The following is a 24706-nucleotide window of genomic DNA, read 5'->3' as shown; positions in this document are numbered from 1 at the left end:
CTCGAGCAACCGATTCGCAGCAAGTGCTGGGGCGAAGTCGGGGGCGTCCGGGATCAGACAGGCGGGGGAGCCAGGCCTCCGTCCCCGACTCTTAAAAGGAAAATCCCCGCAAAGTGCCTCGGGCCCGGGAGAACCGTTTTGCAGGGGCCGGGGCTCTAGTGGTCTGCCTTGGGGCCACTTCAGCGTGACCTGAGGAAATGCGTCCCTTTGTTCCGCGCACCGAGTCGGTAATATATTCCTCCAGTTTTCCCCCAAATACTCATCAAGTGTGGGGCTAAGACAATGGCCCGGGCCCGTCGGGGGAGGCCTGGGGGGCCGGCGCGCGCCTCCCGGGCCCTCCGCGCGCTCGCGGCGGAGCGCGACAAAGCGGAGCCCCTGTCCCCGGAGCCCCGCTGCGCCGCCGAGCCCGGGCGGACCGCGGAGGCCGCAGGCGCGCGTGGGGCAGTCGACGCGCCGCCCGCCCGGCCGGTGCCCGGTTCGCTCGCTGGTCCCGGCCCGCGCCGCACCCCACGCTCCCCGAACCGCGCCGGGCCCGCCTTCGCCACGTGAGCCAACCGCGGCGGCCCCGAGTGCCCGGCCCGCGGGTCCAAGCCCGGCTGCCCTGCCCAGGCCGGCGTTGCTCGGTTACTCCAGGTACCCGGACATTCGAGAACGAGGGAGAAAAGCAGGTAGAACTCTAGGCCCCGGAGAACCTGTGCCTGGTGGGCCGGGGCGGGGTGGCTACGCAACAGACGGGTCGCTTCTTGTTCAGCCGGCGGGCGCGGTAGAGAGGGGCCCTGCCGAGCCCGAGCTGGAGTTTTCTGCCTCCACCGCTTTCTGTCCCCGGGATCCAGAATCCAGAGGTGGGGCGGCCAAAGCACCCCTGGAGCCGGATCTGAGCACCACGGGCCACAACGGCTGCAGGGCACCCTGGTCTGCCGGCCCTCGCCCTGCTCAAGGCCTGACCTGGCCCTGCGGGCCCCCAGGTGGGGACATTCAGTGGCCCTGGCTCGGGCCCCGGGACGGAGAGCGCCCGGCTGCGAACAGGGCCCGGGCCTCCTCCGGCCTCTCCTCGCCACGGCCCTGGGCAAGGAGCAGCCGTCTCCGCCCGGGGGCCCGGTCTGCGGCTCAAGGGAGCAGAGGGCCCGGGGTCTGCCCCTTGCTCCTGCACCCAAATCGGGCCGTGTCTCCCTCCCTGGGCGAGTGTGCGTGCGCGTGGCCGGCGAGGGGGCCTGCAGGTGGCGGGGGTAGGGGCGCGCAGGCCTGGCTGCCCAGCGCACTGCCCAGCGCGCCCCTACCCCCGCCACCTGCAGGCCCCCGCGTCTGGGAGCTGGGCAGCAGGGTCAAGCGAGAGCCGCGTGGTCCCGGGCCCCGGGTCCCGGGCCGGTGGCTGCAGCCGCTGCCGGCGCGGACGCGGCGCTCGGGCGGGTCCGGGAAGCCCGGCGAGCGATGGGCGCGGCGGCCGTGACAGCGCGCTTTCCCGGGGGGCCCGCAGGCCCGGGAGACCCGGAGAAGTTTGCCGGGGCCGCCCCGCGGCCAGGCCCTGGGATTCCCTCCGCCGCGCCGCCCCCTCCCCGGCGCGTCGCCATGGTGACCGCTGGAAGTTGGTGGTGGAAAACAGACCCGGCGCAAAGCAAAATATTATGAGTGCAGTTGGGGTGACTTCATGGGGGGCGGGGGACCGGAGGGCATGAGCGGGAGCCAGAGGCACAGGCCGACAACAAAGGGCCGAGTGCGAGTTGGAAAGAGGAGTTTGCTTCGGGCCGCCCCGCCGCCGAGTGAGAGCTCCACCGACCTGCCCCCCAGAGGCGCCAAGGTCTCTAATTTCTCTCCTGCAGCTTCACCTTTTCCCTGCCCACCTGTGACCCTTCCTCCCACTCCCGCTCTCCAGGGTCTCCTGCAGCCTCGCTCCCCATCCCGAGGGTAGGGCCGGCTGGGCAGTGCGCCCGCCTCCCCCATGAGCCACACGCTCGCCAACGTGGAAGGTTCTAGCTTGTCTTCCTCATGCCCCGTGGGTCACCCAGGATGGATTTCTCGTCGCTCCTTCTCAAATCGAATCTTAAAAGGGTGAGGGCATAAGATACGGCAGGAAAGAAAAGAGGAGGTGCCTGGTCTGAAATCTTGGGGTAGGGGAGCCCGGCGACCCTCTCCAGTTCTTTCCCTCCTTTGTACGGTGGGAAAAGCTCTGAGGTATGCTTACCGACCCAGCCGGGTATAATGTTACTTTAGGTAAATCTTTCAGATTTTCATTGTCTATAAAATGAAGCCTTGGACAGCTTACAGTCTGGGATTTTCTGATAAATTAGGCATAAACCTCTTTATGGAACCCCCTGGGTGGCTCAGTGGTTGAGTTTCTGCGTTTGGCTCAGGTGGTGTTCCGGGGTCCCGGAATCGAGTCCCACATCCGGCACCCGGCAGGGAGCCTGCTTCTCCCTCTGCCTGTGTCTCTGCCTCTGTGTGTGTGTGTCTCATGAATAAATAAATAAAATATTTTTAAAAATAAACCCCTTTATGATAGAATTCTGGAAACCTCTCTATTTGTAGGATCCAGGAAGCATAGATGAGCTCGCTACCACTATCTGGACCGTGACCCATTGCACAATTTTGTGCATCTCTCCCCACACTAATAAATACTAAAATATTTTGGTTAGTCATCTTTAGAATTTTAAGAGTCCAGAAGAACCTCGGATAACCACTTTTTAAAGGTCCGTAATTTCCTTTCTTAGTTATACCTAAGGTGCATTCCTTAAGATACCGAATTTTGTGGGACTATACTCAGCATCAGTTTAGGGAACCCTGATATGCCTCTAGGGGATGAAGCCAGCGCACAGACCCTCACCTATGCCACAGACCCTCACCTATGCCAGAGAGATATACACATTGGCCAAAATAGGGAAATGTTGCCATCAAAGGAGAGCAAGACTCTATTCTCCCTTGCTCAAGCTCTTAGAGAGAGGCGAGGATCTTCTCACACCTAGCCACCCCTTCTGGGAATAATTTGAGCAGAGGAGCCCTTCCCTTATCCCTGATACTCCACTCCCTCATCTATAGTTGAATGGATTGGATGTAAAGATGGCTATGGCCCACCTAAAATTTCTCCCTACAATCACACAAATGTATCTGTGTATGTGGAATCTGCCAGGTATTTTGTAAAGCAGTTTTACAGACATTGATCCTCAAAGGCGCTCCAAGAGAGGGATGTAGTTGTGAGCTGCATCAAGCACAGGGTTTCTCTTCCATGTCTAACACCTTATGAGGTGGCGATTCTAAGTCAAGTTGGTGTGTGTGTGTGTGTATGTGTGTGTGTATGTGTGTTTGCCTTGGTGTCTGCATGGAAAAGGCTGAGACGATATAAAAAAGATGACATCACAACATGGGGTGCTGGACAGTCAGGTCTCCACTTGCACAGGCCCCTGAGAGCCCAGCCTGCGTGTTCTGCAGGACACTTGGGACACTCTTTGGCTGCCCCTCCAGGGCTCTGCGGGATGGAAAAGGCGCAGGAAACGTCTAATGTTTTTACCCCTTCCACTTTATATGAGATATCTGTGCAGTTTTATTAAGGTTAGGACAGAGAAAATGAACTCAAAGACAGTTGATTTGGAAGTGTCAGGTAAAAGTAAAAGAAAATACTTAGCGAGAATTTATCAGAGGTTTTATCTAGCCTCATTCACTAAGCACCTGCTGGGTGGCAGGATGGACAAGGCCACAGTCTCTGGCATCAAGGACTCTGCAGTGCATCAGATAAGAGAAGGCGAGGACATACTGAGAGGGTGAGCACACCAAGGGATGCAGAAATAGATGCCTCTTCGAGCCTAAAGAAAAGGATGTACTACTCTCTTGTCAAGTACCCACCAAGGGTCAGCCCTGTCACAGGCAATTTTTCACATGCTTTTTCACAGTCATTTAAGCCTTACCAGAATTCTGCGGTGTCCCTTTGAAACCACAAAGAGGGTCTGGAACTTGTGTGGGGCCACAGCTTGTATGAGACCAGTCTGGGAAAGCCAGTCGCCTCACCCTAGCCAGCCCGCCTCATCTGGACCCCACTAGAGTGCTAGCCCAGCAGGGCTTGGTTTGACTTTGGCCTTGAGATGGATTTGAATCCCACTTGGTGAGAGGAGAGCTTTATGGACAAACATGGAAAATCAGGGAAAGTTTTCATCTTGGCCCCCTAGACAAAACGTGTCTGAAGGAGTCCCGTGATTCTTCATCTGGAGACGGTCTGGAACAATGGCAGTGATGGAAGGCAGTGTGTCATAGGGGTTGAATGATGATTTTGGACAAACGTTGCTTGCTTCAATCACTCAAGAAAACTACATGTCTCCCGTGTGCCATGCACTCTGCTGGATGCTGGGCTTAACAAAAATGCCAGCAATGTCCTTCTGAAGAATAAACTCTAGACAAACAAGTAAACATACAAAAAAATAGGTAATGTCCATGAGTGATAAGTGCCATAAAGAAAATAACCACTATCTGGGGTGAAGAAGATAGAGCATGATGATGGGAAGGTTACTACCTCCTGGGTACCCCACAAATCCAGGTGCCTTTGACCTGGAAGCTTACTATTGCTGGGCCCCAATTTTCTTACAGAACTGATCCAAGCACCTGAGAGGGCTCCCGTAGAAAATGTGGAAGTATCCATAGGTAAGACAGTCAATCCACGTCTCAACTTTGCTGCTAAGCATTTTTATTTAAATGAATTGTCTATGTGATGCTCACACAACCCTATAAAGAAGGACCTGTTATTATTCACAGTTTAAATGAGGAAACCAACAGGCTAGAGATGAAAATGAAAGTGGAAGCTAAAGTGTTCAGTAAGTTTCTGAGCATTAGAGGCTGGGCTAATAAGACACCCCGTGATTTCAGGGGGAGTGAGATCCACCTCATGTGCACACCTGACTTTACCTGACACCAAATGCAAGTGCTAAATCTAGCTTTGTATTTAGGTCTCTAAAGTTTGTTCCATGCCTTTCACATGCCAGGCATGAACTAAGTCCTTTAAGCACATTATTAGTTGAAAAAAATGAATGCGTTATTAGTTGTATTTTAAAATATATGTTATGGGTACTGTTACGATCTACACCATTATATGCCATGGTTCCTGGGGCAGATGAATACCCAGGAGGGGTGTAGGTGGCCTAACCTATGAGTGGTCCACGCTCTTAGTCCCAAGCCATACTGATGATTTCTTTTTGTTCCTCCCCCTTCTTTTCTTCCTCTCCTCCTCCCCTTCTTCCTTCTCTTCCTTCTCCTTCCACTCCTCCTCCTCCACCACCTCCTAGTGAGGGAGAGGCTTGTTAGAAAAGATGTCCAATAAAGCATCCATCATTTTAGTGAAAGCAAATGACTTGCCATTTTGTCCTGGCAGGTACAGGGTAGGATAGTCCAGTAAACTGTGGAGACAACATGTTTAACTCTTGTTGGCAAAAATAGGGAGATAAAACATTCATATATTTACTACAGTTGTGAAATGTCCTTTAGTCTTCGGGATTCATTTGAAGTTAAGTTAACATTTGCTTTGTCCCTGAGAATGTCGAAGCTTTCTTCGTGCTCACATACAGACATACCTCGACAAGATTAAAGAGAGAAAAGCCATTAAGTCATGTGTGAATATAAGTAGCCTTTAGGTGATCTGACAAATAGTATATGGCAGCTAGACATCATTCACAGATAGGTGTTAACTTTTGACTGGAGGTGAATGTAGCCTGACTTAATGAAAAGAACATAAGCTTTGCCATCAGACAGACTAAACTTTAAGTCCCAGCTCAGCCACTTTCTGAGGTCAAATGACCTACCTTCTCAGTGCTTTCTGTTTTGTTCTTTGTGAAAGCATCTACACCATATTTTCCAAGGTCAAGAGAATATAATGAGATCATGCACATTAAGCCTGGCTTCTAGAAATTGCTAAGTAAGTGGCAGCTATTATTTAAAAACATTTATCTGGTCTTCCTAGGTCCAGTTCTGTGTATCTAGTTGGGAAAATGGAATAAGAATCCTGAAATGTAGACTGTTTCCGCATATCTAGATGTTTTCTGTATGTGTAGATACAGCCTCAGTTCTGATGTGAAGATAAATCATTCCTTTCTAAAATGTAGATAGAGGGATTAATTTCATTCTCATTTCCCTATCTTTCCCATGACAAAGGCATCTTACATGCTCCCGTTTGCCACGATTTCATCCTTGTGTTGTCCAGTTTGTTAAAGGAAGTAGAAAATGTGTCTTTGTAGGGGTAACACCTGTTGGCTGGAATTTGAATCCTGGAAGGAAGCTCCACAAAGCACTCAGACTAGCTATAGATTCCACCCCTTTGTCGGAGGCCCGGCCGCAAGTCCTGATGCCCTTCGGTTCTGGAATATGAAGGCCTCACATTCTCCATTCCTGCCCCCCTTTCTGATTGTAGGCATCACTGTTTTAAAGACAACCATTTTACACTTGATTTTCCAGAAGTGGAAAATTCTGTTTCAAACGAGCCACTCTCTGAAACTCGGTTGAGCAAGATATACAGAGACAGTTTAATTCTTTTGTCTTTCTTGCACATTTTTTAATGCAAGGAGAAAAATATTCATTTGTTCTGTTTCTGTTTTTATAGTATGCTTTTTACCTGCATTGCGATTTTTGAATTTTTTTAAAAAATTTTATTTATTTATTTATTATTCATGATAGAGAGAGAGAGAGAGAGGCAGAGAGAAGCAGGCTCCATGCCAGGAGCCTGACGCAGGACTCGATCCCGGGAGTCCAGGATCGCGCCCTGGGCCAAAGGCAGGCTCTAAACCTCTGAGCCACCCAGGGATCCCCTGATTTTTGAATTTTTAAAATATTAACCACTTTCTTTCAGATAGAAAGAGATCATAAAAAACAGAAAAGAATGCAATTCATCCAGTAGGTTCTCATTTGAATAATGTCCAAACATAGGCAACTAGGACTGGATTGCCCTGTACCAGTAGATTATCTGGTTTTTGTCATGTTAGATCTGATCCTCAGAACAGAATAACTTCAAAATATGTATGTAGTTTCCACTTTTGTGGTTGGTTAATCCCCAATTAGACATAAAAGCATAATCTGCCTCTGATCAATTAATAATTATTAATAGACAGGTGAAGGTGGACACGGTGGGTTTGCATTGTCGTAATTGTCTTGTTTTAATTTAAAGGGATAATGAGAAAGCCTTTGAAAAGGCTGCAACTGGTGAAGGGTAGTTAGCACTTGGTGCTGTGTGTTTCCTGACTAACCAATTGTGGTAAAGGTCAGCGTTGTTTAGATGCAGCCTAAATGAGTTTGATGAACATGGCAGAGTTTTATTTAATCGGAATGGAGAATTATCACTTCATAAGCATTGATCCTTTGAATCCATCTTGTTGGAGAAAATGCACTCAGTCAACACAAGTGAACTGCTCTTGAACTAGATTTCAGACTGTCATTTGAATAATCTGAAAAGTGATTAGTGATCGTTAATTACACCAGCAGCATCTAATTTTTGAGGTGCAGGTTCATTTGGTGAAGAAAATTATGACTGTGTTTGGAATCTTCTGATTGCCACAGGATCATCTCAAACTAGTATTAGACTATTTTTTTTTTAAGATTTTATTTTTTCATGAGAGACACAGAGAGAGAGAGAGGGGCAGAGACACAGGCAGAGGGAGAAGCAGGCTCCATGCAGGAAGCCTGATGTGGGACTCGATCCTGAGTCTCCAGGATCTGGCCCTGGGCTGAAGGCAGCGCTAAACGGCTGAGCCACCCGGGCTGCCTAGTATTAGGCTTTTGAAGAAAGAGGTATTTCTTTAAACATTACAGTTATTGAATTTCTAATTTAAAAAAAATGAGCATAAGTGATTTTTTGAGTCTCACGTCATCTTTTTCAGAAGGATTAGTCTAAATTTGGGGTGTTCCCAGTGGGTGCAATGTATTTCTAATTTGTATACTGTTTCTAAATGCCCATGGGTAGGCTGGTTCTTATTGAAGTTATTAGGATTTTACAAAGTTCCAGAATTGAGCTCATGACATATACTCAAATTTGTTTATGACATGATATTGATTACTTTAAATATTTTTCTATGTTTTCTTTGCAAGGTTCAGGTCCACTGATAATAAATAGACAGTAGGGCAGGAATTAGGAATTAGGAATTAGAAGGTGCCTATAATAGTTTCTTGTTCCACCCAAAAGAAAACCAACTAGTTTTGTGTCATCCTTCTATGATTAAAAAGGCTATGTTATCTCTGTTTCTAGTTTAATTTCTTCTACTTGGTGACTGCTTTTACAAAAGTGAAATAGATTATCTATAAAAGCATTATTTAACATCATGCAAAATAAATAATAATGGCTGAGAAAGCCCTGGGAGTTTACATAGAAGAGAGATTCCAGAGGGCTAGAGGCCCTCAGTTAAATCATTGAAACTTTCAAGCATTGGAAAGAAGATTTCCAAAGCGTTGAGCGCTTGTTGTGAGAGAGCCTTTGGTCTCCATGAACTTTTATTTTCAACTCAGTGGGCAGAGTTTTTGAGGTTGCTGTGGTTTGAGTAGGGGACCTTTTCAGAAGTGCCAGGCTTTTAGAAAAATAAAAATAAAAAAACAAACCCCAGCTTTTCTTCTAATCAAGGCTCCGTTTTCAAGTTTGAAAACTTTGCTGCGATTAGAAGAATGAATTATTCCTCTGGTTGGTTGGGGCTTCCTCAGGGTTCCCAGGCAGCAGAGCACAGCTGAGGAGGTGCTGGGAGCAGGGATTGCTGCCCGCCCAGACCTGCCCCGCGGGCACTGTGCAAGCTTGGGGAGCACCACCTGGGGCACAGCTGGGAAAGCGCATGGATGGGGGGTGTCCAGAGGGCTGCAGAGGAGTCTGAGAGATGAGAACCTAAGAAAGGGACTCCCTGGGGGTCTGGGTTTTGTTCAAAGGGTTTTGTGGTATTGAGAGATTATAAAACAAACAAACAAAAAGCTCCACCAAAACTGTGTGATTGTAGACAGTACCTGGAGACTATATATTGACACATAGATGATTATTGAGAGGAAAAGGCTGAAGGGGCTGGGAGAAAGTGAGGAAGAGATGAAGGGAGGGTGGGAGGTAAGAAAGAAACTACATTGAAATCATTTTGGTAACTGATGTCAGGTTGGCTGAATGAGTTATTCTCAAAACTGTTGCTTTTTAAATAAAGATGATCCCCTTTTTGAAACTGGGTAGAAGATTAATAAAATTTATAATCTCTCCCAGGTGCTGTGCTAAGTGCTTCTGTACACTACCTCATTTAATTCTTACACTGAACCTTTGATATTACTGTCCCTGTCTTACAGGTGAGGAAACCAAGATTCAGAGAGCCTAGTTAACATGTCCGGGCCAAACAGCTGGTGTCAGACTAGGTTTTGAACACAGCCTAATTCTGATTCTGAAGCCAGGCTGCCTCCTTGCCTCCCCAGACCTAGACTTGGAAGGAAAATCTTATAAGTGTCCATTCTAGCTCATCTCCTCTACCACCTAAAGAAGTTCAGGAGGTCAGGTCATCCCTGATCCGTGATCCTGGGTGGAGACAGCAACCCACACTGTAGTTCTTTGGAGCACACTGTCACGGGTGGCAGTGGGTATCTGGCTGCCACGGGGACCTCAATGTGACTTTGGCAACGGGCTGCTGATTGAGGACACCCACAGGTGCTCCTTCCTATAGGAGTGCCTGGGAGCAGAGCGTGCCTTTCATCTCAAATCCATTTCAGAGCTTGTAAATCCAACCTGGCATCACCACAGGATAGGTATTCCCTGTGCCAGTTACTTTGGCAAATCTGACATGGTATACACCTTATCATGACTTCATATCTATTTACTTACAGATGTGATTTTCCTTATAACAGGTTCAGCATAAAAGCCTTGGTGTTAAAATAAAAGAGCACCTTCCATGTGCATAGCGTGTTACAGTTTGCAGTCATGGATGCAGTCATTAATGGGGGGAGTTTGCAGTCATTGGCACAACCATTAGCAGCTCTGGCTTTGGAATCCCATAGGCTTGGGGAGAATGGGCTTTGCCATAAGCTGGATGTATGAGCTCAGTAAGTGAAGTCAGCTCTCTGAGCCTCAGTTTGCTTGTGAATAAAGTGGGGCCAGGCATAGTACCCACATCCTATTGTGAGGATTAAATGAAGTAAAGTATAAAAGGGTCAGCACAGGGTCTTGGCATGTCATAAAAGCTCAAAAAACAAAAGGTTCATTGAGCATGTTCTCCACCTTGTGCTCCCCGAGTAGCTTCCAACACCCACCTTCTCCTCCACGCCGCCCTCCCATCAAGGACAGAATAGGAGAAGAAAACAAAAATTTTATACAACATCCCCGCTGTGTTCAGTCTTTGCAATACAGGACCTCATAAACCTGTGAGCTAGGCGGGATCTTTCCCAATTCTTAGTGAAGCTGCCACTCAATGGGTTCAGTCACACGCACTAGCTCATATGGCGAGAGGTGATCCACCCTACGGTCACTCATCTTGCTTTCTTGAAACCAGGCCATCTCTCCACCATTTAAAAACATAAAGAAAGGGACTGTCTTTTTTTTTTTTTTTTAATTTATTTTTTATTGGTGTTCAATTTACTAACATACAGAATAACACCCAGTGCCCGTCACCCATTCACTCCCACCCCCCGCCCTCCTCCCCTTCTACCACCCCTAGTTCGTTTCCCAGAGTTAGCAGTCTTTACGTTCTGTCTCCCTTTCTGATATTTCCCACACATTTCTTCTCCCTTCCCTTATATTCCCTTTCACTATTATTTATATTCCCCAAATGAATGAGAACATATAATGTTTGTCCTTCTCCGACTGACTTACTTCACTCAGCATAATACCCTCCAGTTCCATCCACGTTGAAGGCAAATGGTGGGTATTTGTCATTTCTAATAGCTGAGTAATATTCCATTGTATACATAAACCACATCTTCTTTATCCATTCATCAGAAAGGGACTGTCTTAACAGCTTCATGGTGTGCGTCAAGTGCACGTTTTCCAGTAGTTTTACATGTTTACCGGATGCTTCTTCCTTTGTCTCTCCAGATTTACACCTGTGTTGTCATTATCCGGCCTTAGCCCTATGCAAAGCATCTACCAGGGTGTCTTGCACAAGTCAGTGCTCAGTAAATATTTACTTAAAGTATAGGTCAATCTGGAAAATCTAGGTAACTTGGTGAAGCGTGTGCCTTCGGCTCAGGTCACGATCCTGGGGTTCTGGGATGGAGCCCCACGTCGGGCTCCCTGCTCAGCGGGGTGTCTGCTTGTCTGTCCCCCTCTCTTCCACCCCCTGTGCTCTCACTCTCTCAAATAAATACATAAAATCTTTTTTTTTTATTTATTTTTTTTTATTGGTGTTCAATTTACTAACATACAGAATAACACCCAGTGCCCGTCACCCATTCACTCCCACCCCCCGCCCTCCTCCCCTTCTACCACCCCTAGTTCGTTTCCCAGAGTTAGCAGTCTTTACGTTCTGTCTCCCTTTCTGATATTTCCCACACATTTCTTCTCCCTTCCCTTATTTTCCCTTTCACTATTATTTATATTCCCCAAATGAATGAGAACATATAATGTTTGTCCTTCTCCGACTGACTTACTTCACTCAGCATAATACCCTCCAGTTCCATCCACGTTGAAGCAAATGGTGGGTATTTGTCATTTCTAATAGCTGAGTAATATTCCATTGTATACATACACCACATCTTCTTTATCCATTCATCTTTCGTTGGACACCGAGGCTCCTTCCACAGTTTGGCTATCGTGGCCATTGCTGCTAGAAACATCGGGGTGCAGGTGTCCCGGCGTTTCATTGCATTTGTATCTTTGGGGTAAATCCCCAACAGTGCAATTGCTGGGTCGTAGGGCAGGTCTATTTTTAACTGTTTGAGGAACCTCCACACAGTTTTCCAGAGTGGCTGCACCAGTTCACATTCCCACCAACAGTGTAAGAGGGTTCCCTTTTCTCTGCATCCTCTCCAACATTTGTTGTTTCCTGCCTTGTTAATTTTCCCCATTCTCACTGGTGTGAGGTGGTATCTCATTGTAGTTTTGATTTGTATTTCCCTGATGGCAAGTGATGCAGAGCATTTTCTCATATGCATGTTGGCCATGTCTATGTCTTCCTCTGTGAGATTTCTGTTCATGTCTTTTGCCCATTTCATGATTGGATTGTTTGTTTCTTTGGTGTTGAGTTTAATAAGTTCTTTATAGATCTTGGAAACTAGCCCTTTATCTGATATGTCATTTGCAAATATCTTCTCCCATTCTGTAGGTTGTCTTTGAGTTTTGTTGACTGTATCCTTTGCTGTGCAAAAGCTTCTTATCTTGATGAAGTCCCAATAGTTCATTTTTGCTTTTGTTTCTTTTGCCTTCGTGGATGTATCTTGCAAGAAGTTACTATGGCCGAGTTCAAAAAGGGTGTTGCCTGTGTTCTTCTCTAGGATTTTGATGGAATCTTGTCTCACATTTAGATCTTTCATCCATTTTGAGTTTATCTTTGTGTATGGTGAAAGAGAGTGGTCTAGTTTCATTCTTCTGCATGTGGATGTCCAATTTTCCCAGCACCATTTATTGAAGAGACTGTCTTTCTTCCAATGGATAATCTTTCCTCCTTTATCGAATATTATTTGCCCATAAAGTTCAGGGTCCACTTCTGGATTCTCTATTCTGTTCCACTGATCTATGTGTCTGTTTTTGTGCCAGTACCACACTGTCTTGATGACCACAGCTTTGTAGTACAACCTGAACTCTGGCATTGTGATGCCCCCAGCTATAGTTTTCTTTTTTAAAATTCCCCTGGCTATTCGGGGTCTCTTCTGATTCCACACAAATCTTAAAATAATTTGTTCTAACTCTCTGAAGAAAGTCCATGGTATTTTGATAGGGATTGCATTAAACGTGTATATTGCCCTGGGTAACATTGACATTTTCACAATATTAATTCTGCCAATCCATGAGCATGGAATATTTTTCCATCTCTTTGTGTCTTCCTCAATTTCTTTCAGAAGTGTTCTATAGTTTTGAGGGTATAGATCCTTTACATCTTTGGTGAGGTTTATTCCTAGGTATCTTATGCTTTTGGGTGCAATTGTAAATGGGATTGACTCCTTAATTTCTCTTTCTTCAGTCTCATTGTTAGTGTATAGAAATGCCACTGACTTCTGGGCATTGATTTTGTATCCTGCCACACTACCGAATTGCTGTATGAGTTCTAGCAATCTTGGGGTGGAGACTTTTGGGTTTTCTATGTAGAGTATCATGTCATCGGCGAAGAGGGAGAGTTTGACTTCTTCTTTGCCAATTTGAATGCCTTTAATGTCTTTTTGTTGTCTGATTGCTGAGGCTAGGACTTCCAGTACTATGTTGAATAGCAGTGGTGAGAGTGGACATCCCTGTCTTGTTCCTGATCTTAGGGGAAAGGCTCCCAGTGCTTCCCCATTGAGAATGATATTTGCTGTGGGGTTTTCATAGATGGCTTTTAAGATGTCGAGGAATGTTCCCTCTATCCCTACACTCTGAAGAGTTTTGATCAGGAATGGATGCTGTATTTTGTCAAATGCTTTCTCTGCATCCAATGAGAGGATCATATGGTTCTTGGTTTTTCTCTTGCTGATATGATGAATCACATTGATTGTTTTACGGGTGTTGAACCAGCCTTGTGAAATACATAAAATCTTAAAGCTGTAAGTCAATCCACCCCTCATGTTATGAAGAATGCTGCATCTCTTTGCTTTACGTTCTAGGAAACCTGGCTCACAGCTCTCTGCACACAAGTCCTTGATAAACTTGCTGCAGCTGCGTTGGCCCTCTTCTGCACCCCTACTAGGTGCCAGGCGTGGTGGCTGGGGCCATTCATTCCTTTCCCTCCAGGCTCTCCTCACTGATCTGCAATTCTCTGTCAAGCTCTGTCCTAATTACAGGGAACAGTGGGGTAAATAAGGTACAGTCAGCTCTTAGGGAGCTTATATTATTTGTCCTAATCCTCCTAGTAGTTTCATGGGGTAGTTTTTTGTTTATATATAGAAAGGAAATTGAGGCTTATGAGGTAAACTAATTTGCCTACGGTCACAGAGCTTAGCTACTTGTAAGGGGCGGGGGGTGGGGGGGGGGCGGCGGGCAGTAGAATTAGTGTCCTGACTTCCAGGCTCTTGACAGCACCAAAGGATCTAAGAATCAAACCAAAAGAATGCTAACAGAAGGGCCTAGTGTGGCATGCCTTGCAGGTGGGCATAACATAAAAATTATAATAGCTAAGACGTTCATAGTTCTTATGTGACTACTCTGTGCAGTGTTCAATTAAATTTCATAGAAATTCCATGAGATGCTGTTATCACCACCTGCATTTTGTAAATTAAAAGAAAAAACTGAGGCTCAAGGTGGCTGGGTCCTTCACCCAAGGTCACACAGCAAGGAAATCAGACTTGAACCTGGTAGTTGAGCTCCTCAGACTGTGTGCTTAACACCTACACTGTTAAAGCACGCAGGTCCTTGGGAATCAGTGGTTCCATGGTTCTAGAACAGGCACTATGCTAAGTCCTTTCCATACCTCACACCATTAAGATGAGGTGGGCACAGTATCAATTCTCCATGTTCTACACAAGGGATCACTGAGGTTGAGAGACTTCACTGAAAGTAGGAAGGCCAGAATCCAGCCCCACTCATTTCTGGCTAGTTACTAAGCCCACGTGCTTGCTTTTCCTGCTTCTATGTGACTCTCAGGAAATGATTTGAAAAAGAGAAAAAATATGCACCAAGTTGTTCATTAAGACATTATAAAAATAGGAATTTTAGCTCCAGGGAACTCTGGGCATCTATCAAAAATAAATATGATGGCTGTGGTGAAACAGGAAAAATCTATGTAATGGAATGTTAAAGGGAAAAATGAACAGAAATTGTATGTTTGCTCACTGGGGATATAGTTCATATATGTGAATATGTGGACGTGAAACCAGGAGCAGCGCAGAAGAAGGACAAGTGGTTTACATGTGAGGGAGTGGGATTGTGGAGGAATATGCTCCCCCTTTCAACATTTTAAAATATAGTTTCTAGGATAGATTAACACAGGAAAGAAGAAAGCGTTTTGCCTAAGTGAAGGATGTTTTAGTGATTTCTCTCAAAAGTTCAGACTAGTTGGAATTCTCTTTGGGTCCTACAGTCGAGGGGGGGGGGAGCCCCTGGCTCCTGAGGTCCTGGAGGGAAGCCACATTCCCTAGTAGAGGGGGTGAGAAGAAATGCAAAAGAGACAAAACCAACACACAAACTAGAAAAAGCAATGATGTCAGGGATCAAATAACATCAGGTGCTGGGCACAGTGAGTAGCCTTGGCTCCAGTAACCTGCTTTCAGACTTTTATATGTTTCAGTGATGTTGTAATAATAGAAACAGAAACAAAGGGAAAGGCTGCTAGCTTTAGGTGGTGGTAGGTACGCTCCCCCGCAAAAGTTGAGGGAAAGCGAAATTTTTACAGCCTGTTTATGCAGTCACATTCATTAACTCTGGTGTTCCCGGGGATATTTTCAGAGCAGAGATCTGCTTTTACATTGAATATATCTTCAACAGGAGATGGCACCGAACACCTTAGCTTTAATTTTTTCTAGTCTCCGGGGACTGTCGGGGAATCTGTGATCTGTCAGCTAACGGCACTGGTGCCCTTTGGGGTTTCTTCATTAATTCTGGTTTATTGCCAGTAATGACACCTTCTGTAATCTCTGTGACCACTTTAGAGTTTTCTGTACTGAATTTTCCTAAAGTGAGAAAGGGCAGTAACATTCTTGAGCACCTGTAGTGTATTTGGTACCATGTGAAACCCAGCGTAGTACTCACAATGCGACTTTAAGGCCTATGTAATTACAGGTGTTAGAGTATAAGGTAATGGTTAGATGGAACTGCTTATTTTTTTAATTAAGATTTTATTTATTTATTGATGAGAGACACAGAAAAAGAGGCAGAGACACAGGCAGAAGGAGAAGCAGGTTCCATGCAAGGGTGCCCGGCATGGCACTCGATCCTGGGACTCCAGGATCACACCCTGGGCCAAAGGCAGGTGCTAAACCGCTGAGCCACCCAGGTGTCCCTGCTGACTTATTTTTAGTTAAATTGTCATACGTTAAAGATATTCTTTTACATATGGGTGCTTTTAAGGTCTATTTTTGTTGATTGTGTGTGGACAGTGACTTTGTGTGTTTTGTTTATTGTTATATCTTCAGACCCCAGAATAGTGTCTGACAATAGTTGCTTAATAAATAATTTTTGAATGAATAATTTAAGAAAAAGTAAGTTAATGGTTAGGTCAGAGTCAGGTTCAAATCCCGGCTCATCTATGTACTGGCTCTGTGACTTTGGGCAAGTCATTGCTGCGACGTTTGTGAAGATTATGGTGCTGGCTTTGGCAGGCTGCGTTCCAGGAGATGTCACTAGTGTCACTTGGGGCTCACCTGCATTATCCCATGATTGAGATTTCAGCTGATGAGGAAGACACACAAGGACAATTGGCCACATGGGCCGGCTTGCAGAGTGAATACCATTAGCCAAAAAGAAGGCAAAGTTCTCAGCTTTTCTCGTCTAGCCCTTTCTCTCTGGGCCTTGCTCCCCCATCTATAAAATGAGATAATAGGTCCTATATGTGAAGTAATTACAAGAAGAGGTATGTGAGCAGTTTAGCACAGTGGTGCAAACTGGAAGCTCACACAATGGTAAACTGAGGCTCAAGAACATGTAAGTACGTGGTCAAGGTCACAAACCAGTGAGACAGCGAAGCTTGGCAGTCAGACCTTCCTACTCATTCCTCCGTATTGGATCCCCCCGCCAACAGGAGGGGCTTCCTCACTGTGGTCAAGAGTTAGTTGACTCAGGCACCCACTCTTGTTAGTTTCCAGACCTGCAAGAGATGCTGCCCAGTGTACAAAGGGGGAGCTAGTACAGCCAGCAGGTGCACTTCAGGGGTCATGAGAGGCCCCTAGAAACCAAGAGTGAGTAGTTTGGGCAGATGAGAAAGCACCAAGGCTGTCAGAGGTTAAGGAAGAACAGTGCTGCCTGGTGGTCGGAGTGAGGCTGCCTTCTGTTCAGTTAGCACATCAGCCTTCCTTGGAGACTCTCGTAGATTGCCATCATCAGGTGAGTCTCATGGTGGCCTTCTGAAGCAGGAATTCTTACTTGACCGATGTGAAAACTAAGGCATATCTATAGTGGGAGTTGGGGGGAGGGTTATTTTTTTAAAGGAATATATTAGAATTGGGAAAGACATGAAAACACTGCTCAGATTTTTTTTTAAGATTTTATTTATTTATTTTGAGAGAGAGAGAGACAGAGAACATGAAGGGGGGGCGGGGGTAGTGGAGGGGGAGGGAGAGGAAGAGGGGAGAGTCCTAAGCAGACTCTGCACTGAGGGCAGAGGCTGAGATGTGGCTGGATCTCATGACCCTAAGATTGTGACCTGAGCCGATCTCATGACCCTGAGATTGTGACCTGAGCCAAAATCAAGAGTTGGGCATTCAACCGAATGAACCACCCAGGCCCAGGCTCCCCCTCTGCTTAGATTTTTAAGAAGGAGAAGAAAAGTAAAAAGGCAAACTGGTGAGGATTTTTTAGCAAGTACTGCAAGGAGAGTGAGTGAGGCTATGGGCTGGGAATCTCGTCACCGAGAGTAAAGGGTTAAATTGAAGAAAGTAGTAAATCCTGTCCCAATCCTTGCAGAGACAGGCCCAGGCCATAGGGTGTTGAGCAGATGGTCAGTGGGCTGATATGTCAGTATACGTGGCATCTGAGCACCCTGGCCCCTGGTTGCGATGAGCACCATCAGCTACAGGTACAAAGATGACCCAGCAGGTACATCCTGAGGCCCGGGAGTGGGAATAACTGTGCACCAAGCCATTCCTACTCCTCCTTGTCCTGGCCACACATCTGTGTAAAGCACACCTTCCCCATCTGCAGTGCTGTGATTAAATGAGATAATTCATGCAAATGGCTAAGAGCACAGCACTGATGCTCCAAGAGTGAGCTACAGTGATGTTGGTGAAGATGGTGGGAGGTCACATTCTAGGAGATGTCATTGCTGTCACCTCAGACTCCCCTCCTCACACTGTGACTGAGACCCCAGCAGATGAGGAAGAGATGTGGGGACATGGGGACACTGGTGTCCAGGATCAGCTAGAGTAGTGGATATACTTAGGTGGGAAGAGGGCAGAGTTCTTATCTTTTCTCATCAGACTGCCTCTGTTCTAAGCCTCTCAGACTTACTTAGAGTCCTGCAGTGGCCTCCTACCAGGGGGATCGTTAAGTCCCCAGTATACCTGGGACAATCCTAGTTTACAACCGTGGTCCTGGAAAAATTACTAATAATGTAGCTTTTTCATCTCAGAAGTTTGGGTGATAATCATGTGGTCTCCTGCTTCCCTGTCTCTCCCCCTCCGAGATTGTGTTTAGCAGCACCAGATGGAGCTGCCTACACAACAGTTTTTGTTTTTTAAAGATTTATTTATTTTAAGGAAGAGTGCATGCACATGTGCAGGGAGGAAGGGCAGAAGGAGAGGGAGAGAATCTCAAGTAGACTCCCCACTGAGCATGAGCTAACCCGACTTGGCTCTCAATCTCATGACCTTGAGCTCATGACCTTAGTGGAAACCAAAAGTCAGATTCTCAACCAACTGAGCTACCCAGGTGCCCCAAGGATGGTTTTGCTTATACTCACAAACCTTTAGAGGTTCCCAATCACCTACTGAATAAAATTCAGGCTCCTTAACTTAGGCTGCTTGTCAGTTTATATTTTTTTAAGATTTATTTATTTATTCATGAGAGAGAGAGAGAGAGAGAGAGGCAGAGACACAGGCAGAAGGAGAAGCAGGCTGCATGCAGGGAGCCCAACGTGGGACTCCATCCCAGGTTTCCAGGATCCCACCCTGCGCCGAAGGTCACGCTAAACCGCTGAGCCACCGGGGCTGCCCATGCTTGTCAGTTTCTTGAATGCATCACTCTTTGGCTAGGTTCAGGGCCTTTGCACATGATGTTCCGTCCCCATTTACCTGGGGATGATGCCTTCTGAGCCTTTAGCTGTCAGTTTAATGCCACCCCCTCCGAGAAGCATCCCTGACTCACAGATTAGATACAACTCCCTTTTTTCTTCTTTTCTGCCTCTCTTGGGAATCACATCTCTGTTATTTAACAGCTGATGCTCACACTAAACCCTAAACCTCCCCTGGTAACAGAAACCGTGCCTGCCTGGTTACTCCTCTGCCCCCATGGTGCAGCACAGTGCATGATAGTCCCCAAATACCTGATCAACAAGTAGTGGGGTGAATGAACGCACAGTCCCTAGTAGGCTCGGCTTTCTGAGCCAGTGCAGTTCATGTCACATGCTTCAGGTCTTCCGACAGCTGCCTAGTACATTTGAGACAAGTGTGCAGTTCTTACTATGGCCCGCAAGTGCCTACACGCTTTTGGCCCTTTGCACCCCTGGCTTCGTTTCCTGCTGCTCTCACCGGTCCTCCCTCTCCCCCACTACACTGGTTTTCAAGCTCACTCGCACCTCAGGCCTGTGCCCTTGGGCCAACATCACCTCCTCCAACAGGTTCTCAGTGTCCCGTTACCAAAGACGGCACCCTGTCTCTCTTTATCCCATTCCACGGCTTCGTCTCCTTCCTAACACTCCTTGTGCTCTGAAGTCCTCTTGCTTGTTTCTGCCCGTCTCCACCGCGGAATACAAGCTCCCTGGGAGCAGGGACCTTGTCTGCCATATCCAGCCCTGGAACCTCAGTGCCTGGCAAACAGTTGGCGCTAAAGCAATGTTTGGTGAGCAGGAGCAGGGTGGGGTGGCCCCTTGGAGGCCGGCGGGGGAGGGGGGCCTTCCTGGAACCCAGCGGCCCCTGGGGCAGGGCCTGTGGAGTTGCCATGGCAACCCACTGACCTGTGCCCCCCCCCCAGAAGCCACTGCTGCCCACCTACCTCCAGGGCCCAGACTTTCCACGTGGTCCTGCCTGATGCAGCTGTGGGGAGCCCCGGGCACAGGGAAAGCGGGGCGAGAGAGCGAATGATGAAGAGGAGATCCTGCCCTGGTGCGGGGGGAGACCGGAGCAGGCCTTGTTGGCATGGTTCCACGGGTAATGGCCCGGCCGGGGGAGGGGAGACCGGGGGTGCTCCGGCCCCTCCAGGACCTGGGGCCTGGACCTCCCCTGGTGGCTGTGGGTGAGATATGTCAACTTTTTGACGTAGCATTTCTAAAGCTGTGAGTTCCTGAAATAGGCCCTGCCCGGGGCCCTGAAAGACTGTTGACAGGAGGAGTGTGAGTAACGCCTTCCCCGAAAACCCGGTGACTGTAAGGCAGCAGCACTTCCTCAGGTGTTGCGTAAGCCAAGGCCTCCCTGTTCTCCGCCAGTTCCCCGGGAGCAGAGCCCGCGTCCCTCCCCCAGGCTGGCTCCCAGCTGCCTGCAGGCACCCTGCTCCTCACGGCTCTCCCCCCCATCCCCGTCCCTCCTCTGGTACTGGTCAGTGGGCTCGCCCCCTTTCCCAGAACCCACTTTGGGCCTTTGTCGGGATGCAGCCCCCCTGCCTTCCTCCCCCAGCCCTTTAAGCTGCGGCTGAAATGCGGCCTCCTCTAGGCGGGGGCCCGGGGCACCTGGTCACAATGACGGAGGACTCTGGGGACACGACTTCCTGAGGCGGCGGCCGCAGGCCCCCAGCTAGCTGGCTGCGCCTCCCCAGCATCTCTGAGTCTCCGGTTCCTCCTCAAGAATCAGAATTTTTCAAGTCTGTTTCAGAGTTGCTGGGCGGAGCAGAGGGGAGGCGTGTGGAGCAGGGTGACTGGTGTGGGGAAAAAGCTCCCCCAATGCAGGCCGCCGCCGCCGTTAGCGCCCGTCCTCGTCCTCAGCACGGCTGGGAGCTCCCAGCCCGTGGTGGGCAGAGACCGCGCTTTCCTCGTCTGTCCGTGGCCCACAAAGCCAAGCGTGCTAAGTGCCTCCCTTGTATTACTTCAGTTAATCTTGGGAGAACCTAGAAGGTAGGGCTTTGGGGGGGTTCAGGGATCATCCTGCTGTTGCACAGCTAGTAAGTGGCAGGGCTGGATTTGAAATCCAGTTGTTCTGACTCCAAACCCACATCCTTCCTGTCCTGTCTCTGTCTTCTCTTTCATCTTGTTCTGTCTCTCCCTTGATCACTCCATCAGTGCTGGGCCTTCTTGCCATCCCTTCACCCATGATCACCGACCTCCCATGACCCCACCTCAGGACCTTGGCATCTGTGGTCTGCTCTCTGTGGACCTTTGAAGGCCTTATGCCCTCACTGCACTCAATCTCTGCTCAAATGCTGCTACTTTGCAGAGGCCTTCCTGGGGGAGGATCCCTCATCCCTTATCCTATTCTATCATCCTACTTTACTTCCTCACAACCTACCACTGTCAGCCATGAGCCTGACACTGTGCCAGGCTCCTGGGGACTAAGCATGGCAAAGATGGACAAGGCTGTCAGAACTTACATTTTTTTAAAAGATTTTATTTATTTATTCATGAGAGACAGAGAGAGAGAGAGAGAGAGGCAGAGACACAGGCAGAGGGAGAAGCAGGCTCCACACAGGGAGCCTGATGTGGGACTCGATCCCGGGATTCCAGGATCATGCCCTAGGCCAAAGGCAGGCACTAAACCACTGAGCCACCCAGGCGTCCCTATAACTTACATTTTTTAAGGTGGAGGAAATAAATAATAAAAAAAGCATAAATAAACAAGATATCTCAGGTCCTGAGGATCTGGTCCATCAGAGATATCTTGCTGTAATATATTGGCCCCCTATTAAAATGTACTCGTCTCTTCTGTTGCAACTTCACATTGAGGGCACTTGATAATGATTTGCAAAATGAATGAATGGATGGATGGATTGCCTGAGAATAGCCTGGTCTGTGCCCAGTGTGACATGGCAAGCAGAATAAGCATGGGCTTTAGAGATTGAAGATCTGGGTTTGAATTCTGACTTGAATCCCTCTGATTGTGTGACCTTGGCCAAGCCACTGCCATGGTCTGGACCCCAGTTTCCTTATGTTTAAAGGGGGATGAATTTCTGTCTCATAATGTGAGCTCAAATCAGGCTCTTGTGTCAATGTGCCTTGTGGACGTCAAAGATTACCTGGCTTTGGATAGTTGTCTTGGTTGGTTCCTCCTGCTTGATTAATACATATTCTTTTTTTAAAAAGATTTTATTTATTTGACAGAGAGAGAAAGCACAAGCAGGGAGAGCAGGGAGAGGGAGAAGCAGACTCTCTGCTGAGAAGGGAGCCTCATGTGGGACTCCATCCCAGGACCCTGAGATCATGACCTGAGCCAAAGACAGATGCTTAACCCACAGAGTCACCCAGGTGCTCCTGATTGATACACATTCCTGACAACTGCTCTGAGCCCTAAACACGTCCCTGGTGCAGTTACTTCCTGGTGGTTCTTTGCTGCTGCAAAACCCAATCTAAAGTGGGGAGGCATGAAGATCTGCCTCTGAAGGGTAGGGGTTAAACTCCTCAGAAAGTGAAAATCCAGAAGGCATGATTGGCATCCTCCTTCCTGCCCATGATCCCAGATGAGTCAGGTGAAGTGATGCTTTGCAGCCCAGGAGCTGACACTCCCAGCTGTCAGTACACCCTGTTGGGAACTTAGAGCAAGCCTGATTCCTACTAGAAGATCAGATCATTTATTTTTATGGATCAAGAATGAAGCAATTGGGAGCAAGGAGTCAGCCAAGTGTGAGTTGAGCGCTCCTTCTCCTGTGTCCCTGGACAGGGTGCTGATACTGCAGCTCTGCCTTGTATTAGAATTTTTGCTTCAAGCCTCAGTTTTCCTGTCTATTAATAGAGATATTAAAGCATACCACATGGTATTATTCTGAGATCCCTGTAATGTAAACCACATATGTGAAAATACCTTGTCTGGTACCTGGCATGCAGTAGGATCTTAATGTTATTTTTAAAAAAAAGTAATGCATTCAACAACACATATTTATTGTGCAATATCTATGGGGACAAGCATGGTGCCAGCTAATGGGTGCAAGAAGGACAGGCAGGACAGGCTTCCTGCACTCATGAGTTTGGGGAGTAGAATCTGCCTCGCTTTCTAGATGACAACTGCAGGGCAGAAGCCAGTCTTATCTGTGTCTATGTCACTCACAGCTTTTATCACAGCTCCTTTTCTCCAGAAGGCACAACATAGACATTGGTTGAGTTTTGCCTTCTTTACTTGGAAGATGACCTTTTAATGTATTATATACCATCTCGTGCCTTATGTGGTAAAAATAAGAAAAGATTAGGAAATTCTTTAGATGTGTGGACATGTCTACTTGTATGCTGTGCATTCTTTGATATCATGTGTGTCAATAAGGTAAAATTTCTTGGGACCATACTATAGGAAAAACTTCATACCAGGTGCTAGTGAGAGTCAAAAGAAAGAATAACATGGACTTCATTCTTAAGATATTTAAGATCTAAGTGGAAGGCCTGCTATATATAACAAAGGCTAGCAAAGAAATACATGAATGAATTTAGCAAAACTTGTAATATGTAAGTAGAGTTTTAGTGAAAGATTGAATGCCAAGCTGACTGTGATCAATGTTACAATATTGTCACCGTGCACTGGAGACCAAATGGGACATAGAGGGAAGAGAGCTCAGCCCACCCTCAGAGAGAGCATTTTGGTTATGATCTAAGTCCGGATGGCAGTCCTGCCTTTTCTTACTAGCTGACTGACTTTGGAGAAGTCACCTGATCTTACTGAGCCTTAATTTCCTAATAGCACCTACCCCAAGCTTTATAAGGATTAAGTATGCTGGTATATGTCATGTGTTTGCGTAATGCTTGGCCCATAAAGACCCAATGTATGGTGACCTTTATTATTTTTATTAAATCACATAAAAGTAAGTTAGACACAAGGAAGTTAGATGAACACAGCACTTTATTAAAAATTCAACATACCTGTCATTCTGGTTGGATAATTCTTGATCTTTGCAACCAAAATTCATTGTTTATAGTTTTAAAGTATATAAAGTTTACTGCAGGTGACCTAAACAGAGGCCTTCCAATCATATGGAGCAACCTGACCTAGGGGCATAAGTTGCAGATGCTGCTGTTGAGAGCCCCACTGGAGAAGAGGATGAAGGTCAGAGAGCACCTGTGGATGTGAGGCCTGTGCCCTGACGTCTCAGTTGCATCTATACAGTCTGGAATGTAAGGCCTTTGAATGCTCTGAGAACTAACTACAAATGTCCCGAGCAGCAGAGGTGATGGTTCTGCCATATTTGGCACTGCTAGGACCATGATCTGGACCCTCCAGAGTTTATCCTGGATGCCACATGTGCAGGTGGCTATGGTTAAGTAGAAGACAGTCAGATGCAGGGGAACTAGATGGCACAGAAGTGGGAACAACGCCCTCCAAGCAAGAGCTGAAATAAGTGGGATACTTTGACCAGAAAAATGGGGCCATGGTGCCTGGCCTTCTGATCTCTGCCATGTGCGTGAGCGATCACCCTTACTCTGTGTTGACCCAGGAGAAGAGCTGGGTTGTGGAGTGGCTACAGGCATAGGCCAAGGGGCCAGGGAGACCTGAGTGGGTGCCATGGGTGGAGGAAAGGTTACATGATAAGATTTCTTCTCTCTTTCTTTCCTGGTACTTCTGGCCCTCTTCTCTCCCCTCATCACCCCACTCTCTCCTCTCTCTAGTGTTGGGTAATATGGGGGAGAGGCACAGCCATCTGGAAGGTCCTTCCTTGACTTGAGCTCTTGTGGTCTGGTGTCGCACCCTCTTGGCG

At 47.3% G+C, this 24706-nt stretch overlaps 1 protein-coding gene across 4 annotated transcripts in view; it reads left to right on the top strand.

Annotated features, from left to right (window-relative positions):
• RFX4 (regulatory factor X4) overlaps nt 1–24706 on the top strand; it is a 162553-nt gene that overhangs the window by 2790 nt on the left and 135057 nt on the right. Inside the window, exon 1 of one of the 4 annotated variants that reach the window (XM_038550787.1) lies at nt 19913–20037. The exons of 1 other annotated variant lie outside the window; for it this stretch is intronic. In XM_038550787.1, coding sequence (XP_038406715.1) covers nt 19968–20037 — 70 coding nt within the window. In that variant the 5' untranslated portion in view covers nt 19913–19967. Of the gene's footprint in view, nt 1–19912; nt 20038–24706 lie in introns of those variants that run through there. 2 more of the 4 variants (XM_038550786.1, XM_038550789.1) reach the window with 2 other exon arrangements.

Source organism: Canis lupus, chromosome 10 (assembly GCF_011100685.1).
Source record: "Canis lupus familiaris isolate Mischka breed German Shepherd chromosome 10, alternate assembly UU_Cfam_GSD_1.0, whole genome shotgun sequence".
Classification (NCBI taxonomy): domain Eukaryota; kingdom Metazoa; phylum Chordata; class Mammalia; order Carnivora; family Canidae; genus Canis; species Canis lupus.
The sequence above is the reverse complement of the archived record's forward strand: the minus strand, read 5'-3'. Positions and strand labels throughout refer to the sequence as shown.